Below are 16,948 nucleotides of genomic sequence, written 5' to 3' on the forward strand. Positions count from 1 at the left end.
TGGTTACCAAAAAATGAGATTCTCTATGGGATTTTTCTATGCAGTTTTTTCTAGTATTGCTGTGGTCATTTTGTTACCGTGACGACAGGGAAGATACAAGAACGTGAATCTATGAAAGATTCAATACTGGAGAACAGCCATGGAAGTGATTGGATTGGAGATCAATAGCCCAAAACAAAAAAAGACTAAAGCAATGCAGAGAGCAGTGTATGATATTTCAAATTTATGTGGTGAGGTTAAAGGCATTTAACAGAGTTGCCAATTTGAGCGACAGCAATGGGAAAGAAAGTGTAAGACAGGATTTCCATGCCTTTGAACGCCTCTCCCCTATCCTCAACCAGAGGGAGTGAGACAATGAGCAGTCAAAGGCTCCATCATAAGCAAGTGATCTAGTGCTTGCTGCCACGGTTAGAACTGAGAAAAGAGTGAAAAGACATGGCCAATCAAAATACAAGATGGACAGCAGGAAAGACAAATTAAGCAGTGTCTACTGAGAAGTGACAAGGAGTGTCAGAGCAATAAAGAAACACAGACATGTAGCTCAAATTTTTAAATACACAAAACAAACTGAAAACTGTTCAGATTAACAAAAAGGTCACTAATAGATTAGTTCTCAAAAACGAAGACAGGGTGCTGATAGATGTTACTTCATGGGCACCAACCTGATTGACTCCCATAAAATTCCAGAGGAAAACCTGCTGAGTAGTTGCTATCTGCTCCTGCCTAAAGAGAGGGAAAGGTAAGACCCAAAAGAAATTCAACAACACTGCCCACTTTATAGGGGTCGGTAGTTAAGCAGGGGATGGTTCGCTAACACTGCGTCAAGCAGGTTAAAAAGAAACAAGGAAAAACATAACTTAAGAAACAGGAGAAAGAGATGAAAAGGCTATAGGCTTATTGACACAAGACACTGTTTTCTTGGCAATAGGAGCCCAGACATTTAAATGGGGAATTAAGGGAAAAGAAGAATTTGGAGAAGGAGAGTAAATCAAATTGTAAGTAAAGTAGTGATCTTCTTGTATACGCATTTAAGGAATACTAGATGTGTTAGTTTGGCAGATCACACCTGGTAACTGCAACCACTTTTTAGAAAGTTGGTGTGTTTTCGTTTAATAAATAAACAGATCAATTTGATTTTTGGGAATGGTGTGTAAATATTAGTCTGTATACCTGACAAGAGGTGGTACAGAAATGTGGATCGATATACTCCTTGAAATGGAAGTGGTTTTATGTAAGATTACAAATTACACACAATTTTTTCTTTAACCTTTCGAAAATGTCATGTCAAAATAGTTAATGATTTTAATAGGTGAAAAGTATTGATTACATGTTTTTTTTATGTTTAGGCCCTGATTAAGTCCCAATAAGAGAATAAACGCGTTGGCTGGGACTGTTCTAAATGTGGAATTGGAAAGTTAATAAAAAGAACTTTATGGAAAAAGACACCAATGTCTGGAAATTAATTAAAAAATGAGATATGGAATGCGACTTCAGATACATGCTATTCAAATTGGAAAGTTCAATGTGAACAAAGAAGTTAGGTTGCCCACCTAGTATTGTGAAAGACCTGCCCACTTGAACATGTGATGTTACAAAGACACAGTTCTTGAGGAAATTGAACTGAAGAGCTTGCTTAGATTTGAAGGAAGAGGCTAATATGTGTTTCCTTAAAGCTGGAGACAATGTGTAACCAGCAGGTTTTGTATGCCATTAAGAAGCAGCCCCAGACAGAAGAAATTTAGGCAGGCCTGCTTAATCCATAATTATTGAAAATTGACTTTGGGAACCAATGCATTGTAATGATTTTTGGAAACCAGAGAAATCCGAGGGCTCTGTTAAAGTTAATCTCAAAGCAGATGGTGAATAGACAGATAGTTAAACTGAGTGAATGATAAGAGGTGGGGAGCACTACAAGCTGCTGCTAAGATAAGAGGTGGTCAGCCTGCTTTCCTTGAAGTAGGAAGCTGTGGATAAGGACCTCGAGTAGGTTACTTTATGAAGCATTTTCATGCATGCAAAATTGAAAAGGAAGCAAAATATGGACATGAAGAAAAAGATTTGAAGGTAGGTAGATCCAGTAAATTGCTAGTTCATGGCAGGTGTGTAGCTAGTCAGGTGATGTGGTGCAGACAATGAAATTGTGGAAGCAAATTCAATTTCAGCATGAGGCCCTTCTGTCGTACGTTGGGGCTAACCCCTTGACGGCATTAGTCCAACTCATTGTTTCTGCTGTTCCCACTACTTTTTTTGTTCGACATGTTGCAGTATTCCAGATGTACCCAATATAGGACCTCTTCATGGGAAGGATCCAGTGCAGTGTTTTTTATTCCTCTAATGAGAATGACACCATATATCATATTCTCGTTGTGCTCCACTAAATGCTACATCTATTCTCAAACTTGCTGCCACACAGTGCTCACACTCTCAAAAGCTGTCCAAATCCTCTTCTGCCTCGATACAATCGTTTCCCAGAACCTAGGTTTTAGTGGGTGGCTGTGGTATATCAAGTGCATGTACGTTCAGATTGTCGACTGCAGTAAAAAGGCAAAAGATTCATTCTTAGAAAACAATTACTGACAGGATATCTTTCTTAACACATTCTTTAAACAACATTTTACAGATCACACAAGATAAATGAACATGTGTTAGAAATCAAAAGAAAACCAATAGTACCCCATGTCCTAATACCAAGTAAAAGATCGTGTGTGCTAAGTAGTACATAGTTGCTAGGAAAATCCATCAGTTACTATTTCACTATGGCCCGTGAGTCATATGGTATATTACAATAGGATCAAAGAAGCATAGTACTTGTGGGATCATTTAGCATCACCTTTAGGTACAGAAGGTCTAGGCATTAAACCCCTATACCAAATGTAGTACACCACTTCCTAGCAAAAGGCAAAACATTCAGAAAAAGAGTAAACTAGCAGATATGCTATGAACAGTTTGATTAAACCATGCAGTGAAAACACAGAAACTTATAGCTCTTCATTGAGCCTCTGCTATCTGCTTAGCCACTAAGTCATAGGACTTTTCCATTCACATAGATGTTTGATAGGACATTCAGCTGCAAGTGAGAACACAAACTTAGATGCTCCATTTTGGAAGTCATTCTAGCTGCACCACAAAGTACATAAAAATGCTGACCCACCATGGCACGAGTCAAAAGAGGAATCAGGTTCTGTAACTTGCTTACGCATTCCAAGTGGTAAATCATGCTTTAAAATGACCACTGGATCTACGTGCAGATCACAAATTAAATAGAAATCCTAATTTACATACCCAAATATCTGCAAATCAAATATAAACTGGGGCCTGTCCAAGACAGAAGAGGCCTTATATTCCACCTGACATTTCTCGGTTGGGCTGGAGCTCTTTTATGCCGGTTTTGGAATAACTGGCCCATTCCCGGGGCATCGGTCACTGTCCCCATCTCCCTGAGGTTAATTGCAGCTGTAACAAGGAGGCTGAGAGAGAGAGAGAGAAAGAAAAGGAGGGAGGGAGGGAGAGAGAGATAGGAGTGAGGGAGAGGGAAAATGGATGGAAGACGGGAGATTGCATCAGGAGACAACGGGCGAGGGGATTGTTTGAGCATTTTTGTCATGGCTGACTTTAGTTCTCCAGTTTGGCTCCGGGCGAGAGACAGATGGAGGAGGAAGACTTGAATACATTCTCCTAGAACATATTTCATGAGTTTTAGACAAATCCATGATGGTGTACACATCCATTGTGACATGTTAGCGCAATCCAAGGACTAAGATTAAATAATTGGGAATAGATTGGCCATAAGAAAGCAACCAATATCAAAATTCAAAAACACGCTATTTTGTAGAAAACTAATCAAAACAACATGAAGGTAAAATTTTGCGGACATGTACATTTTCTAAAATAATAAATTGTTTGAATTGCACCAATATTTTATGGACAAGGAAAGGGTAAGGTTTAAAAGGGGTTACATTTTCCAAAAAGTGATATTTAATACCCACCACCTTTTTTAAGACAATATAATCAACATGCGCCACTATAATTGCGAAAGGATGTTAAAATATTAAGTGGTACTTGATTTGTAACACACCACTGTGTACAACGCACAGAGCAGCTTCTGGCAGATTTTTTACTTTGACCCCTTTGGTTGCTATTTACAAAACACGGACAGGATTTAAGTCTCGAGGTGAGACATTTTGACTACTCCCAAACTGGATAAGAACTGTATTTTCAAAACTATTTGCAAACATGTTTTAATATGCTATTTCCAAAACATAAATGCAGTCTCCCTCTTCATTATAAAAGCTGTTTCAGCAGAAATTGCCATGCTGATCATTTTCATAGCACCTTCACAACTGTACTGTGATGCTCTGAAAAGCAGGTGTACCTTTTGCTCAATTCAACAGCTCTCGTGTCATTGACCTTGGGCAGCTGAGACTCGGTCAAAACTCTTGAATTAGAATTTGTGACCTCTAGGCTAAATACAATTGTCAAACATCCTTGAATTAACCAACTAAGTGGTCTCATTCCCCAAAACCTCGACTATAAATAAAAGTGTAGAAAGGCCTATCCAATCACATATAAACAATATAGCTTATTGTAAAGACACAAAAAACCGTGATGATCGCGTGGGTAGCAGAAGCGTTCTGCACCGGACCTCTAAACAATACTTTTCCTTCTCAAGTATAGCTCATTTTAGGCAAAATCAGTAATACCCCTGTTTCAAAAAAGCAAACTGGACACAACATAAACGAACGATGAGTGCAAGTCTTACAGTGCGGCATCAGAATCTATGCCTAGCAACATCTATACATGAAGACACGTTGATAGACATAGGGCCTGATTAAGATCTTGGCAGATGGGTTACCCCTGTCAGAACAGTGACGGATATCCCGTCAGCCGAAACATAAATTCCATAGGATATAATGGGATTTATATTACGGCAGACGGGATATCCGTCACTGTTGTTACGGAGTAACCCATCCACAAAGATCTAAATCAGGCCCATAGTCCCTTAGTGCAAACTTTGGCTTTGATGATGTGACCTGTAAAAGCTTAAGGTTTGTTACATTAACCTAACTTTCACAAGACTATACACTTCTTACTGTTCCTCAAACATATACAAAACCATCAGGACCAACCCCCGGGTTGTAGTAATGTGAAATAACATACATTACATGTATCTACATTACATATCTTTAGAATGCACAGTATGATTCAGATAACATGCTTGTAATTGAATTGACTCAAACACTGGTTAAAGATTTGTGCAGGCACAATCTGATATGAAAAACACAATTCTGGAGTTTTCTTTTTGAATGTAACTATTTGCATTTTTACAAGTCATAATTTTTGTAATGTATAGGCACATATACGAAAGTACAGAAGAAGAGTGAGTAGTCAGTGCATGCTTTAAAAGGTGCACTCTTAACTAAAGGTTACAAAACAATTCCCTTTTCTTATTAGAGCATGTGTGCGTACACAACAACATATCAAGTACAGTCTTGCACAATTTGCATTTTTCAATGCTTCTATCATGCCCAGCTGTCATGTAGCGCACCAGGCTTTTCAGATGGTTCCACAAGCCAGCAAGGGTGATTAAGATTTCACAAACAGAAACCACCACAGGTGCCTTACTAAAAAGGCCAGTGTACGTGAACAGTGAGATGGCAGGCTGCCGAGTCCCAGGCATAACGTAGGCAGCATTGTAGATTAACTGCTAATAATATTTGACAATTTATTTTGGAGGTCACTTTTCATGGTCAACAGAATTTAAAAGTATCAGTGCTAATTACACTCTTCCGCACATGCCTCTTTTTGTTTCCTCCCACACTGACGTATTTATTTGTTGATTTGTATCACTAGTGTTGCTGCACAGGAAGCTGATAGGTGGTACGTAGTCATCTGGTTTGCATTTCCTTCTGGTGTTTGAGACTTTAGACATCATCAAAAATTTTGCTTTGAGAATTAGACATGGACAAATACCTTCCACCAGGCTGATACCTGTAGTAGAGAAGATAGAACAGGCTACTTAAATTGAAGTGTGGCAGCAATACGGTAGAGGTTCAGGCAAAAGAAACACAGGTTATAGTCACATCAATTCAGTTCAGTAAAGAAGCAAGTTCATAGAAATATTTAAAATATGAATGCTGTGTGGACTGTGGTCCTCTACTCATCAATACATAAGATATCTAAAACAGACTGTCTAGTACATGAAGTCTGTCACTCTAGACGTCTGACCTTGTATGCAGTGCTTACTTTCTCATACCTTTACTTCCCTGTCCCAAGTCATCTCAAATCTACGAAGCAGCAGCCTGAACTAACCTCACTTTCTATGTTGCCTTATGATACAGCAGAGTCTCCAATAACGAATTAGATTACAAGCCCATTTTTGAAAAAGTTGCACAAAACAAAATAAATTAGAAAAAACACTACTCATGAATATATCTGCAGCTAATATTTGAAGTATTGTATATGCCCCTGTACACTATTTGTAAAGTAATGAAGCCAACAATGTTTGTTATGTACTGTTAATAAAAATAACAAAAAACAATTAAATATATTTTAAAGTGCTGCTGTTTCGATTTAAGCAAAGCAAAAAAATGTCTCTGCAGTCACCTATAACAGGACAGCTGGGAAGACATGGAGGAATTAAGCGCCCAGAGATCATACAAATAAACAAAAAGGAGGATGGCCTGGGGTATGGGAGCGACCATAGTATTAATTAGATATACGCTTGCACACCGGTTTCTTTGCAGTTTTCGTATTTGTTGCGTGCTCCTAAGTGTGCACTCCATCGTGCACGTTATAAATATCAAAATGCGTGCCCCTTGAATTGGGGACCGTCCCCTGGTCACTGCTGTGGCCAGGGGACCCGCTGGTAGTCCGTTCACTATTTCACCAGTAACTAATAAGCATTCGCTCACTGCATGAGACGCGCTCAAGCAGCTACACCTCATCACGGAAATCGAAACCACTACAAGTAAGTTACCACACGACCGTTAAAAATTAAACTAGATTGGGTCCCAGGGGGACTTGGCATGAGCCGGTGTCCCCCTGGGGTATTTCGCGCGATGGGCTATCCTCATGCGCTCTGATTGGATGTTTGGGTATCTGGGAGGGGCTGTCCAGGCGCGGGGAGGGAGCGGGAGGTGCGACCTCACTCAACTCGAGTGAAGGAGCGGTGGCGTCGTGTTTTTGACTGTCAGCTGAGAGGAATTCCTGTCAGCGCTTAGTTATTTACATTGTGTTGCTGTTTTATTCGATGGCGGCGAGAATATTCGAGCCATGTCGGCGGAGGATATTGCCAAGGAAGCAATAAGAGCACTTGTGGCTGTTGGGCGCTCTGATTTATTGCGCCCAGGTGCTGTGGTGGAAGGTTCTGTCGAGGTGAAGCGTCCTCGTCACCTAGCTGCAGAAGGGGTGGATCGCGCTGTCGCGGCTTGCATGTCTGTAGCAGGCAGTTCCACAGAGACTTTGTGTGAGGAAAAAATGCCAGTGGTGCGACCACGGAGAGCGCGCTCTTCAGGCAGGAGTAGCCAAGGGAAGAAACCCCCACCCCCGCGTTCCGCCTCAGCTCCATGTGTTGTGAGGGGAGGTCAGCTTGTCTTTGAACCTCAAGCCAGGAAGAGGGCAGGAAAGCGAGGAGGTAGAGCCAGTTTTGCGCTAGATACTAGAGTGCGTCATGTGCAGTTAAGTGACGAGGCTCCTTTCAGTGAGAGCAATTCAGGAGTTGACAAGATGGCACAGGCGTCAGGTGTGGCTTTTCTGCAAACGGAAGCGTCATATTCAGGAGGAGTACCCCCAACGAGCTATTCTGTACCCAAGGTGCGCAATAGAATTGACAATGCGCCGGAGGTTTGCTTCAGGGGTCAGAAGAATACATTAGTAGATTATTCCAGTGACAGCGAAGAGGAAGATTTTGGTCAGTTGGAAGCGGTTGATTTTGAAGGTGCTATGGGTGGAGAACTGGCGCCGAATGAACAAAATATGCAGAGTGCGTATTCAGACTGTCAAGAGGTTTTATTACATCAGCCTATGGGCTCCCCGCGGGCTTTGAGTGACGCAGACTTCTTCTATGAGGAGCCTCATTCCTCTGGCGTTACATATGACTTTCAGGCGGTTGGGGGTGGTTTGTGGGACCAGCAAAGTGGGGAAAATCCTGGTTGGGCGGAGGGCCAGAGTGGGAGTGGGGTTGGCAGCAAGGACAGTGAGAGGTTTGAGTTCTTTCCGGAATCCAGGCCTCCCCCTTGTCATCCACGTGTGGAATTCGATTCTGATATGGGTCCACAGCAAGGACAGTGGGTTTGGGTAAACACGCTGATATGCCCAAGAAGCAGTTCTCTGGTAATCCAATAGAGCAGGTAAAAGGTAGGTATAGAGCGGTTCCTCGCTGGAGCGGCGGGAACCTTGCAACGGGCTCTGGTCACGCTTCTGTGGTACAGAGTTCTATTCCTGTCACAGCGAAGCAAAGTGCGGCTTTGGGGTCAGGGCGGGTTAACCGAAGCGAATCTGGTGCGGATTTTGGGTACTCGGCCAGGCGCTTTACACGGAGGCCTGTGTCTGAGGTGACAAATTATGATGTCGACATTGGTAATGGCTCTATGCCGAGCACTAGTTTTGAGAATACTGAATTACAAGATGTGGATGGTGGCGATTATGACGAATTTGACAATGAAAATAGGATGTATTCAAGGGCTTGGCTGTCTAAGGAGGCGGCTGCTGGTTTGGGCGGCCAGGAGTTTGGGGGGAGGGGGGATTGTCATCTCACTTCTGCTAGTGTATTTCAGAGATCTGGAGCGGTTCTCTCTTCGGATCGTGTGAAGCATGGCGGACATCATCAGCGTGATGGTCTGAAGGAATTTCATCAAAGGGCTTCGCAGCTGCTAGCAGGTAAGGCAGACTGGTGGGCTGCGTGGACACGGCCTTTGGCAAGCGGCCCATGTGTGGGTCCCGTGGAGGGTGGAAATGTGGGGATGGCAAAAGGTCAAGATTTGGGCACAGTGGCACAGGATACGCCACAGTCAACATTGGGGTCTGGGGGTCAGAAAGAAAGGGAGGGAGGGGTGAGCCCGGTGTCATCAGTAAGTAGTTCTTTGAGGAGTGAAAATCCGGGGAGTGGTCGTACAAAATTGCCTTATATGGGTGTGGCCATGCCCTTGGGCACTCACTTATCGCAAAGAACAAGACAGAGGATTTGGAGCCACGATTATGTGGATATTTTCCGCCTTATAAATAGAGACCTGCAGGCTAGAGAGGGTTCTAAGGAGGAAGAGCTCGAATTGTCTCGCCGCCCAAAAGTGCCTAAAACAATAGAGAATTGGACGGCTGCCTTCAATATATATGCAAGTGTCTATTGTGAGCGTTACCCAGAGAGGGCAGTGGCACTTTTTAAATACATAGATATCATCAGGAGGGCACATCTACAGGCGGGAGGTTGTGCTTGGTTGAATTAAGATGAAGAGTTCCGGGCCAGGGTGAGTCTCTTTAATGATAAACCGTGGGGGGAGGTGGACCAAGAGTTGTGGCTCCAATGGTTGTCAGGGAACCCGTCCACAAACACGATACATACGACCAGTTGCTTACCAATAACTTACCGGCCCTTTCTGCAGCGTCCCGCCACAATAGGGGCGGGTGGATTGGGGAGAGGACAGTTACCTACCACGGAGCTTGTTGGAATTTCGAGGCTCCTTTGTGCGCAAATATTGCAAATTCAAACACGAATGTGCACAGTGTGGGGGGTAGACATGCCATTTTCCAGTGCTTTCCTAATCAACACCAGGGAGACCACGGGAGGGGACAGAGAGGACGAGGTACACTGCCACCACTTATACCAAAAGGCTCCTACCCCAATTAGGCTTCAAGCGATGCTGCAGTGTCTGGAGGCCTACCCGGATAATGAGGCTGCAGTTAAACTGATCTGGGGTTTTAGGTTAGGTTTTTGTATTGGGTATCAAAGTCCTCGCGTTTTGCGCTGGGCGGATAACCTCAAATCAGCAAAGGACTTGACTAATGTGGTACGAGTAAAATTGCAGAAAGAGCTGGAGTTGGGTAGAATAGTGGGTCCTTTCTCACATTGTCCCCTGCAAATTTGATGGTCTCGACTCTGGGAGTTATTCCAAAGAAGGCCCAAGGTGAGTTCCGGCTTATTCATCATTTGTCCTGGACGGAGGGGCAATCAGTAAATGACTTCATCTCGACTAATGACACGGCGGTGTCTTATGCTTCAGTTGATGATGCTTTACAGATGGTTCGCAGGGCTGGTACGAGAGCTCAACTGGCAAAATGTGATATTCAGGCAGCTTTTCGGTTGTTACCCATCCATCCCATGGATTTTTAATTATTGGGCATGTATTTTGACAATGCATACTATGTGGACCGGGTTTTGCCAATGGGATGTTCTATCTCCTGTTCCCTGTTCGAAACTTTTAGCAAATTTCTGGAATGGTGTGTTATTCGTCGGTCTGGGCATGCAGCAGTCTGTCACTACTTGGATGATTTTTTTGTTTGTTGGTGAGGCAGGAAGTGGGCAATGTGAAAAGGTTTTGGCTTGTTTTCAAGAAATGGCAGGTGAGTTTGGAGTGCCATTGGCGGCGGATAAGACGGAAGGTCCGACATCGAAGTTAGTCTTCTTGGGTATAGAGATCGATACCGCAGCAATGGTGGCTCGTTTGCCTTTGGATAAGGTGCAAAAGATAAGGTCTTTTCTAGCAAGAAATTATTGGTGAAAAGAAGTTGCTACTACGTCAGGTCCAGAGGCTTCTGGGTTACCTTAATTTTGCCTGTAGAGTAGTTAGAGCAGGTAGAACCTTTTGCAGACGCCTTGGTTTTGCAATGGCTGGGGCTTCATTGCCCCATCATCACATAAGACTGACGAACACAGTAAAGGAGGATTTGCTCATTTGGTTGAAGTTTTAGGATGAATTTAATGAGTGTCTATCAATTTTTGTAGACGAAGACACGGTGTGGCAGGTCCAGATTTTCTCGGATGCTTCGGGAGCCCAAGGATTTGGGTTATTCTGGGAAGGGCGTTGGTGCGCGGAGCTTTGGCCGGCTCATTGGTTAGAACAGGGTCGTAGCATCACCTTCCTGGAATTTTTCCCGCTTTTGGTTGCATTGCAAGTGTGGGGCGAAGAGTTCAAGGATCGCTGTGTATTGTTCCATATAGATAACATGGCGGTGGTAAGTCTGATCAATGGGCAACGAGCAAAAGATGTGAAGGTTCTACACTTCTTAAGGGCGTCCATGTTGCGAATCCTTAAGTTGAATATTGTGTTCAAGGCTAAACATATTCCTGGGGTGAACAACTCAATTGCCGACCCTTTATCTCGTTGCAATTGGCAGAGGTTCCAGGAGTTGGCGCCAAGAGCAGACAGACACAAGACGGCGATCCTTTCGACCATTTGGGACCTGGGGAGTGAGGATTGTGGAGCTGGTTGAGCATTCTATAGCAGAATCCACGAGAAGGAGTTACCAGCAAGCGTGGTCTGACTTTTTAAGTTATGCTTCGGATCGTGCGAAGGATGGTACAGCAGTGGAGAGCGAACAGTTTATGTTAGATTTTGTATTACATTTGATGGACAAAGATTTGTCCCATACAACGATTTCAGGCAAGCTTGCAGGTATTTCATTTTACAGCCAATTATTGTTGGGGAAGACGGTTCAGATAGGTTTCCTTTTGAGGAAGATGTTGAAAGGTTTTGGGAAAAGCAAAGTGCATGCAAAACAGTTGAGGGACCCTATTACATTTGACTTGTTACGGCGGATTTTAGGAGTCCTGGCTGGTTGTTGTTACAACGAATGGGAGTTAGTAAGATTTAGGTTATGTATGGTGTGGCTTTTCTTTGGAGCATTCCGCATTTCGGAACCAAGTTTGGATCCAGACGTCGGATATCCACATCTTTGGGGAAAAAATGTTACAGATCAGGCTGAGACAGTCAAGCAGGGAGTGGGACATGGGTAAGATTGGGAGGGAGTGGGGTGGTGGGTTGTTGCCCCGTTGAGGAGTGGGGGTCATTCCTACAGTCCAAAGTTTTCCGTTCTGGAACAATTTTTTGTCATAAGAAAGGGGACCTGTTGACTTGTTTTCAAGTTTTGGCAGTTTTGAGAAAAACTCCGTCATTGGTGGGGGAAAATCCAAAATGCTTTGGTACTCACTCCTTTGGAATAGGCGCTGCTAAGGAAGCCGCTAGATTGGGTTGGGGGGAAGGAAGAATTACAACGCATAGGACGTTGGAAATCTAACTGTTGCTACAGATATGTGAGAGTGTAATACAATTGTCGCTGTGTGTATAGTAGTAATGTTGGTTTTTGTGTCACAGGTCGAGTTTTGGATTTCCCTCGGAAAAAGAGGACTTGGATTGTGGGACATTCCATAGTTAAATGGGCATCAATTTTTGCTGAACAGCAAATCTGTGGACGAGGGTTAGGTTTGTATGGCAAAGAACATGAAGTGTTGTGGAAAGGTGTGGGGGGAATGAAATGGAAGGATTTATTTCCATTGCTATCTAAATTGGCTGCGGCTTGGGGAATACCAGACCTGTTAATAATACACCTTGGTGAAAACGATCTGGTGGAATTATCAGGACTCGCACTAATTAAACAAATGAAACTGGATCTAGCGGTAATTAAAGCCAATTGGGTGGGAACTAGGGTGGTTTGGACTGAATTTGTTTATAGACATCAATGGAGAGGTGCCCGAGTACATGCGGCTGTTGAAAAAGCTCGCCGCAAATTGAACAGAGCGTTAAAAATTTTCTGCACAGCTATGGGCATAACTGTTCTGGCTCATGAGCATTTTTCCAGCGAAATGCTTAATTTATTCAGAAGTGATGGTGTACACCTGTCACAGATGGGGCAAGCATACTACCTCATGGAACTACGTGATGCATTGGCCAACTTGTGGTGTGTGGATTTATGGTGTTCACAGAAAGAAATATGATTAAAAAAAAAAACTTTTGAGCAAAAAGAGAGAAGAACTATATGCACATAGGCAACAATTGGTGATGTGTTAAGGGGTTGGGTGGGGCAGGAAAACTCTGAAGGTTTTCCTGGGTGGAGTATTCTTAAGGGATAGGATAATCTAGAGCGGATTCATCCTTTCTCTATGGGGGGGGGGGGTTGGAAGGGTAGGTGGGAAGGAAAAGGAAATTGGAAATAATATTGGTTTGATATGAAACAAGTTATGGATTGTTGGCAAATAATAAAGCATTGGGGAATGGAGATGTATACAATTGGTAAAAAAGGTTTTGGGAAAATTGTACAAGGTGTTTGTTGAATAAAGGTAATGTTGCGGAGTCTGTCTTTGGCTGTCCTAATATTAAAAGTGACCTTTTATGCTATTTAGCAGAGTCGTGTGGAGTCCTTATTTGCGCGATGGGTCCCAGGGGGACTTGGCATGAGCCGGTGTCCCCCTGGGGTATTTCGCGCAATGGGATATCCTCATGCGCTCTGATTAGATGTTTGGGCATCTGGGAGGGGCTGTCCAGGCGCGGGGAGGGAGCGGGAGGTGCGACGTCACTCAACTCGAGTGAAGGAGCGGTGGCGTCGTGTTTTTGACCCACCCACCCACCCTGGCTTTGAAAGAGGCCGGGAAGGGTATTTTTTGTTATATGTTATAGATGTATTCTTGTCCTACTTTATAAAAACCAAAGAGAAAAGATGTCACTTTAGGGCAGTATTGACAGTCTCCTTTTGTTATATGTTGTTGGCGTGTTCTTAAGGGATAGGATAATTTAGAGCGGATTCATCCTTTCTCTATGGGGGGGGGGTTGGGAGGGTAGGTGGGAAGGAAAAGGAAAATTGGAAATAATATAGGTTTGATATGAAACAAGTTATGGATTGTTGGCAAATAATAAAGCATTGGGGAATGGAGATGTATACAATTGGAAAAAAAGGTTTTGGGAAAATTGTACAAGGTGTTTGTTGAATAAAGGTAATGTTGCGGAGTCTGTCTTTGGCTGTCCTAATAATAAAAGTGACCTTTTATGCTATTTAGCAGAGTCGTGTGGAGTCCTTATTTGCGCGATCACGCTGTGAGCCATGTGAGCACGTAAGACCTAGACACACGGCAACCGCCACTAATTTGCATTACAGTGATATCACGGGAGTCACTGAAAGTTCGACTTAGATTCACGCACCAGACCTCGAGCAGCATATCCAGCACGTACTAAATTGCAAAACAGCGATACCACGCAAATCACTGAAAGTACGACTTAGACTTATGCACTACACCTCGAGCAGCTTATCTAGTTGGCTAAACGTTTTAAATAATGCCAGCAAGCATCCGCATCACCAAGGAGCACCCTAGATAATACCTGTGCTGAATCAATTCACTTTGTTACCGTTTTGCATCAGTTTCACTGTGAGCCACAACCCACTTATTATAATATCACGGATTTAGACACACCGATATATTCACCAAGGGGGAAATGAAAACTATAACAATTGCGTTCAAATTGGCAATACTATGGATTACTTAGGTTAACATTCTTTTGAAGTATTGTATCACTGTTTCACTTTGTGACACACAGTAATTTCACCATTATGGAATAGCGTCCACGTCATTTATTTGATAATCATTGTTTGAGCAACTAATCTTATGTATCCTCTTGTATTAAATACAAACATTTATTTTTAGACAATTGTTCCCTGATGAAGCATTGTATTAGTCGAAATGCATTGGAACATGTACTAACATGCATTTGAACCTCAAAAGGATCTGGAAATAAGAGTGATTAACAACTCTCATTACGAGAAGAATCAAATAAATAAAAACTAATCAATTTAATAAAAGGGGTGATATTCCGAGTGTTCCGAGTTCCAGATAGGAACGGAGGACACCACAAATGTATTATATTGAAATAAGGATTGAAACATTTACAGCCCCAAAGGGGACAAAGCAGTGACCAGGGGACGTTCCCCAATTCAAGGGGCACGCATTTTGGTATGGGAGCGACTGCCATTATGTATTAGCCAATGATCTACCGCTGTTCTGTACTGTTTTCTTCTGATTTTGTAGTTATACTGCATTTCCAAACTAGATGTAGTCTTGTAGATGAATCACAGGAAGTACTGTGTCTGCTCCTTAAAGCTCCCTAAAGCTTGAGGTTCTTAGGCTAAGACACACACATGGCTCTTGTTAAAGCCTCTATTATCTAGCATCACCTTTTGTTCTGCTTTTCAAAGCTTTTCACACCAAAAGGTTATTTTTTGGGTAACACTATATTGACTTATTATGAAGAAGAGAGCAAGGAGGGAGGCAGCTTGAGGTGAAACTTGGGAGTTGATTGGGAGGAAGCATCAGGTGGTGCTAAGGACTAAGTGGGAGTAGCAAGAGGTGTAAAGAAGCTTAACTCACGCCTACTCACACTAATGCATCCACTCAACTGTTTCACCACGCGCTCCCTCAGTGCACCTCACCTATGTACTCACTCACGGTAACACTAAGCACACACTCCCTCAGTGCACCCATGTAATCACTTGCAGTAACATTAAGCACACATTGCCCGTAGCTTACTCTAGACCACAGCATGCACATACTTGAAGTAACACAAGTGTGTTCACTCATACACCTACTATCACAAATTGACCCCTTACTCCCACTCATGTCAACACTGATGCATTCACTCACTGTCTCAGCAAGCACCCCCTCCCAACAGCTCACCATTAACACTCACTGACACGGATGCACTCTTACGTTCAAGGTCTCGACTTGCATACACTCATACAAACTAAAGCACGGCCTGTCTCATGCACTCAATGTCTCCAAAAGCAACCACTCACAACAGCTCAACGAAGACCCTCACTCAAGTACTCATTCACATGAATACACGTGCATTCACTCACTGTACACCCATCAAACCAGGCTGACCCATGATCCTCACTCGTGCACTGAAGCCAATGCTTCTATTACATCACTACCTCAACATGCAGACAATCACACTAACATAAGAATAACCTTCTCAAGCAGATTAACTGTCACCAGGCACCCACTCATGTGAGCTCACCATGACCTGCATATTCTCTTGTCAACTCACTCAGACATATCAAAAGCAGAATGGAAAAAGTCTTCTCAGTAACGCAAGAACCCCTCTCCCTCTTGCATTCACTCACTGTCTGACCAAGCACCCATTCACACCAGATCAGCCATGGCCCTCACACATACGCTAATTCAGATAAATGCACACAGAAAGCAGGGGAATAGCTGCATGAAGTGGGATTGGAGCAAAATAAAGTGGGAGCATTCAGAGAGGGTAGTGACAGAGCGGGGTGGGGGTGCAGGACTCGGATGTGGAGGAGTCCAGAGGAGTAAACAACATTGGGACTGGCGTCGAGCCAGGGAGGCACTAATGATGGAAATGAGGGAGAAAATGAGACGCAAAACGTGGGATGGAGAGAGAAGCAGGAAAGGAGAACAGGGAAGTGGGAGGAAGAAGCAGGAGCTGGAACTGGATCCAACTATGGGGTGTGCATCAAGAGGCTCAAGCGCAGAATACACTTATCCATTTGGCTAAAACAATTTTTGTACCTGGTACACATATATATATTTGAAAGGGGCTCAGTGTAAATTTGGTAATACATAGTGTTTATGCTTAAAAACCAGACAGAAGACATCAAAAGAAAAATACTTTGTTAACGGATGGCTGCGTTCCTTCAAATAAACAGGTTTTCCAGTTTAAAAAGTACGAGTTACATTTCTCCCTAAAACTCTTTAAATGATGATAGCAGCGCCCAATTCTGCCTTCCTACGATATACCCTAATATCCTATTCACTCAAGGAGCCTGAGAATAGTGTGAGTAACACAACTAGAACTCTCACCTTCCAGATTCTGATTCAAGGGGATCATCAGTGAACGTGTCTGCATTAAAGTCCAGAGGTTCTGCATCTTGGAGAAGCTCGATGCGATCCCTTTCAGTTCTGTTGTTTGACTTGGTGTATTTTGTTACAGCTGCAAAAGAAATG

General features: G+C 43.2%; 1 protein-coding gene across 1 annotated transcript in view; it reads right to left on the minus strand.

The window, feature by feature from the left end:
- Positions 1-2,562: 2,562 nt before the first annotated feature.
- LMBRD2 (LMBR1 domain containing 2) overlaps positions 2,563-16,948 on the minus strand; it is a 420,428-nt gene continuing 406,042 nt past the window's right edge. The window contains exons 17-18 of the mRNA XM_086960534.1: positions 16,805-16,934; positions 2,563-5,988 (exon numbers count right to left, since the gene is read on the minus strand). Coding sequence (XP_086816660.1) covers positions 5,922-5,988; positions 16,805-16,934 — 197 coding nt within the window. The 3' untranslated portion in view covers positions 2,563-5,921. The remainder of the gene's footprint in view (positions 5,989-16,804; positions 16,935-16,948) is intronic.

Source organism: Lissotriton vulgaris, chromosome 3_1 (assembly GCF_964263255.1).
Source record: "Lissotriton vulgaris chromosome 3_1, aLisVul1.2, whole genome shotgun sequence".
Classification (NCBI taxonomy): Eukaryota; Metazoa; Chordata; class Amphibia; order Caudata; family Salamandridae; genus Lissotriton; species Lissotriton vulgaris.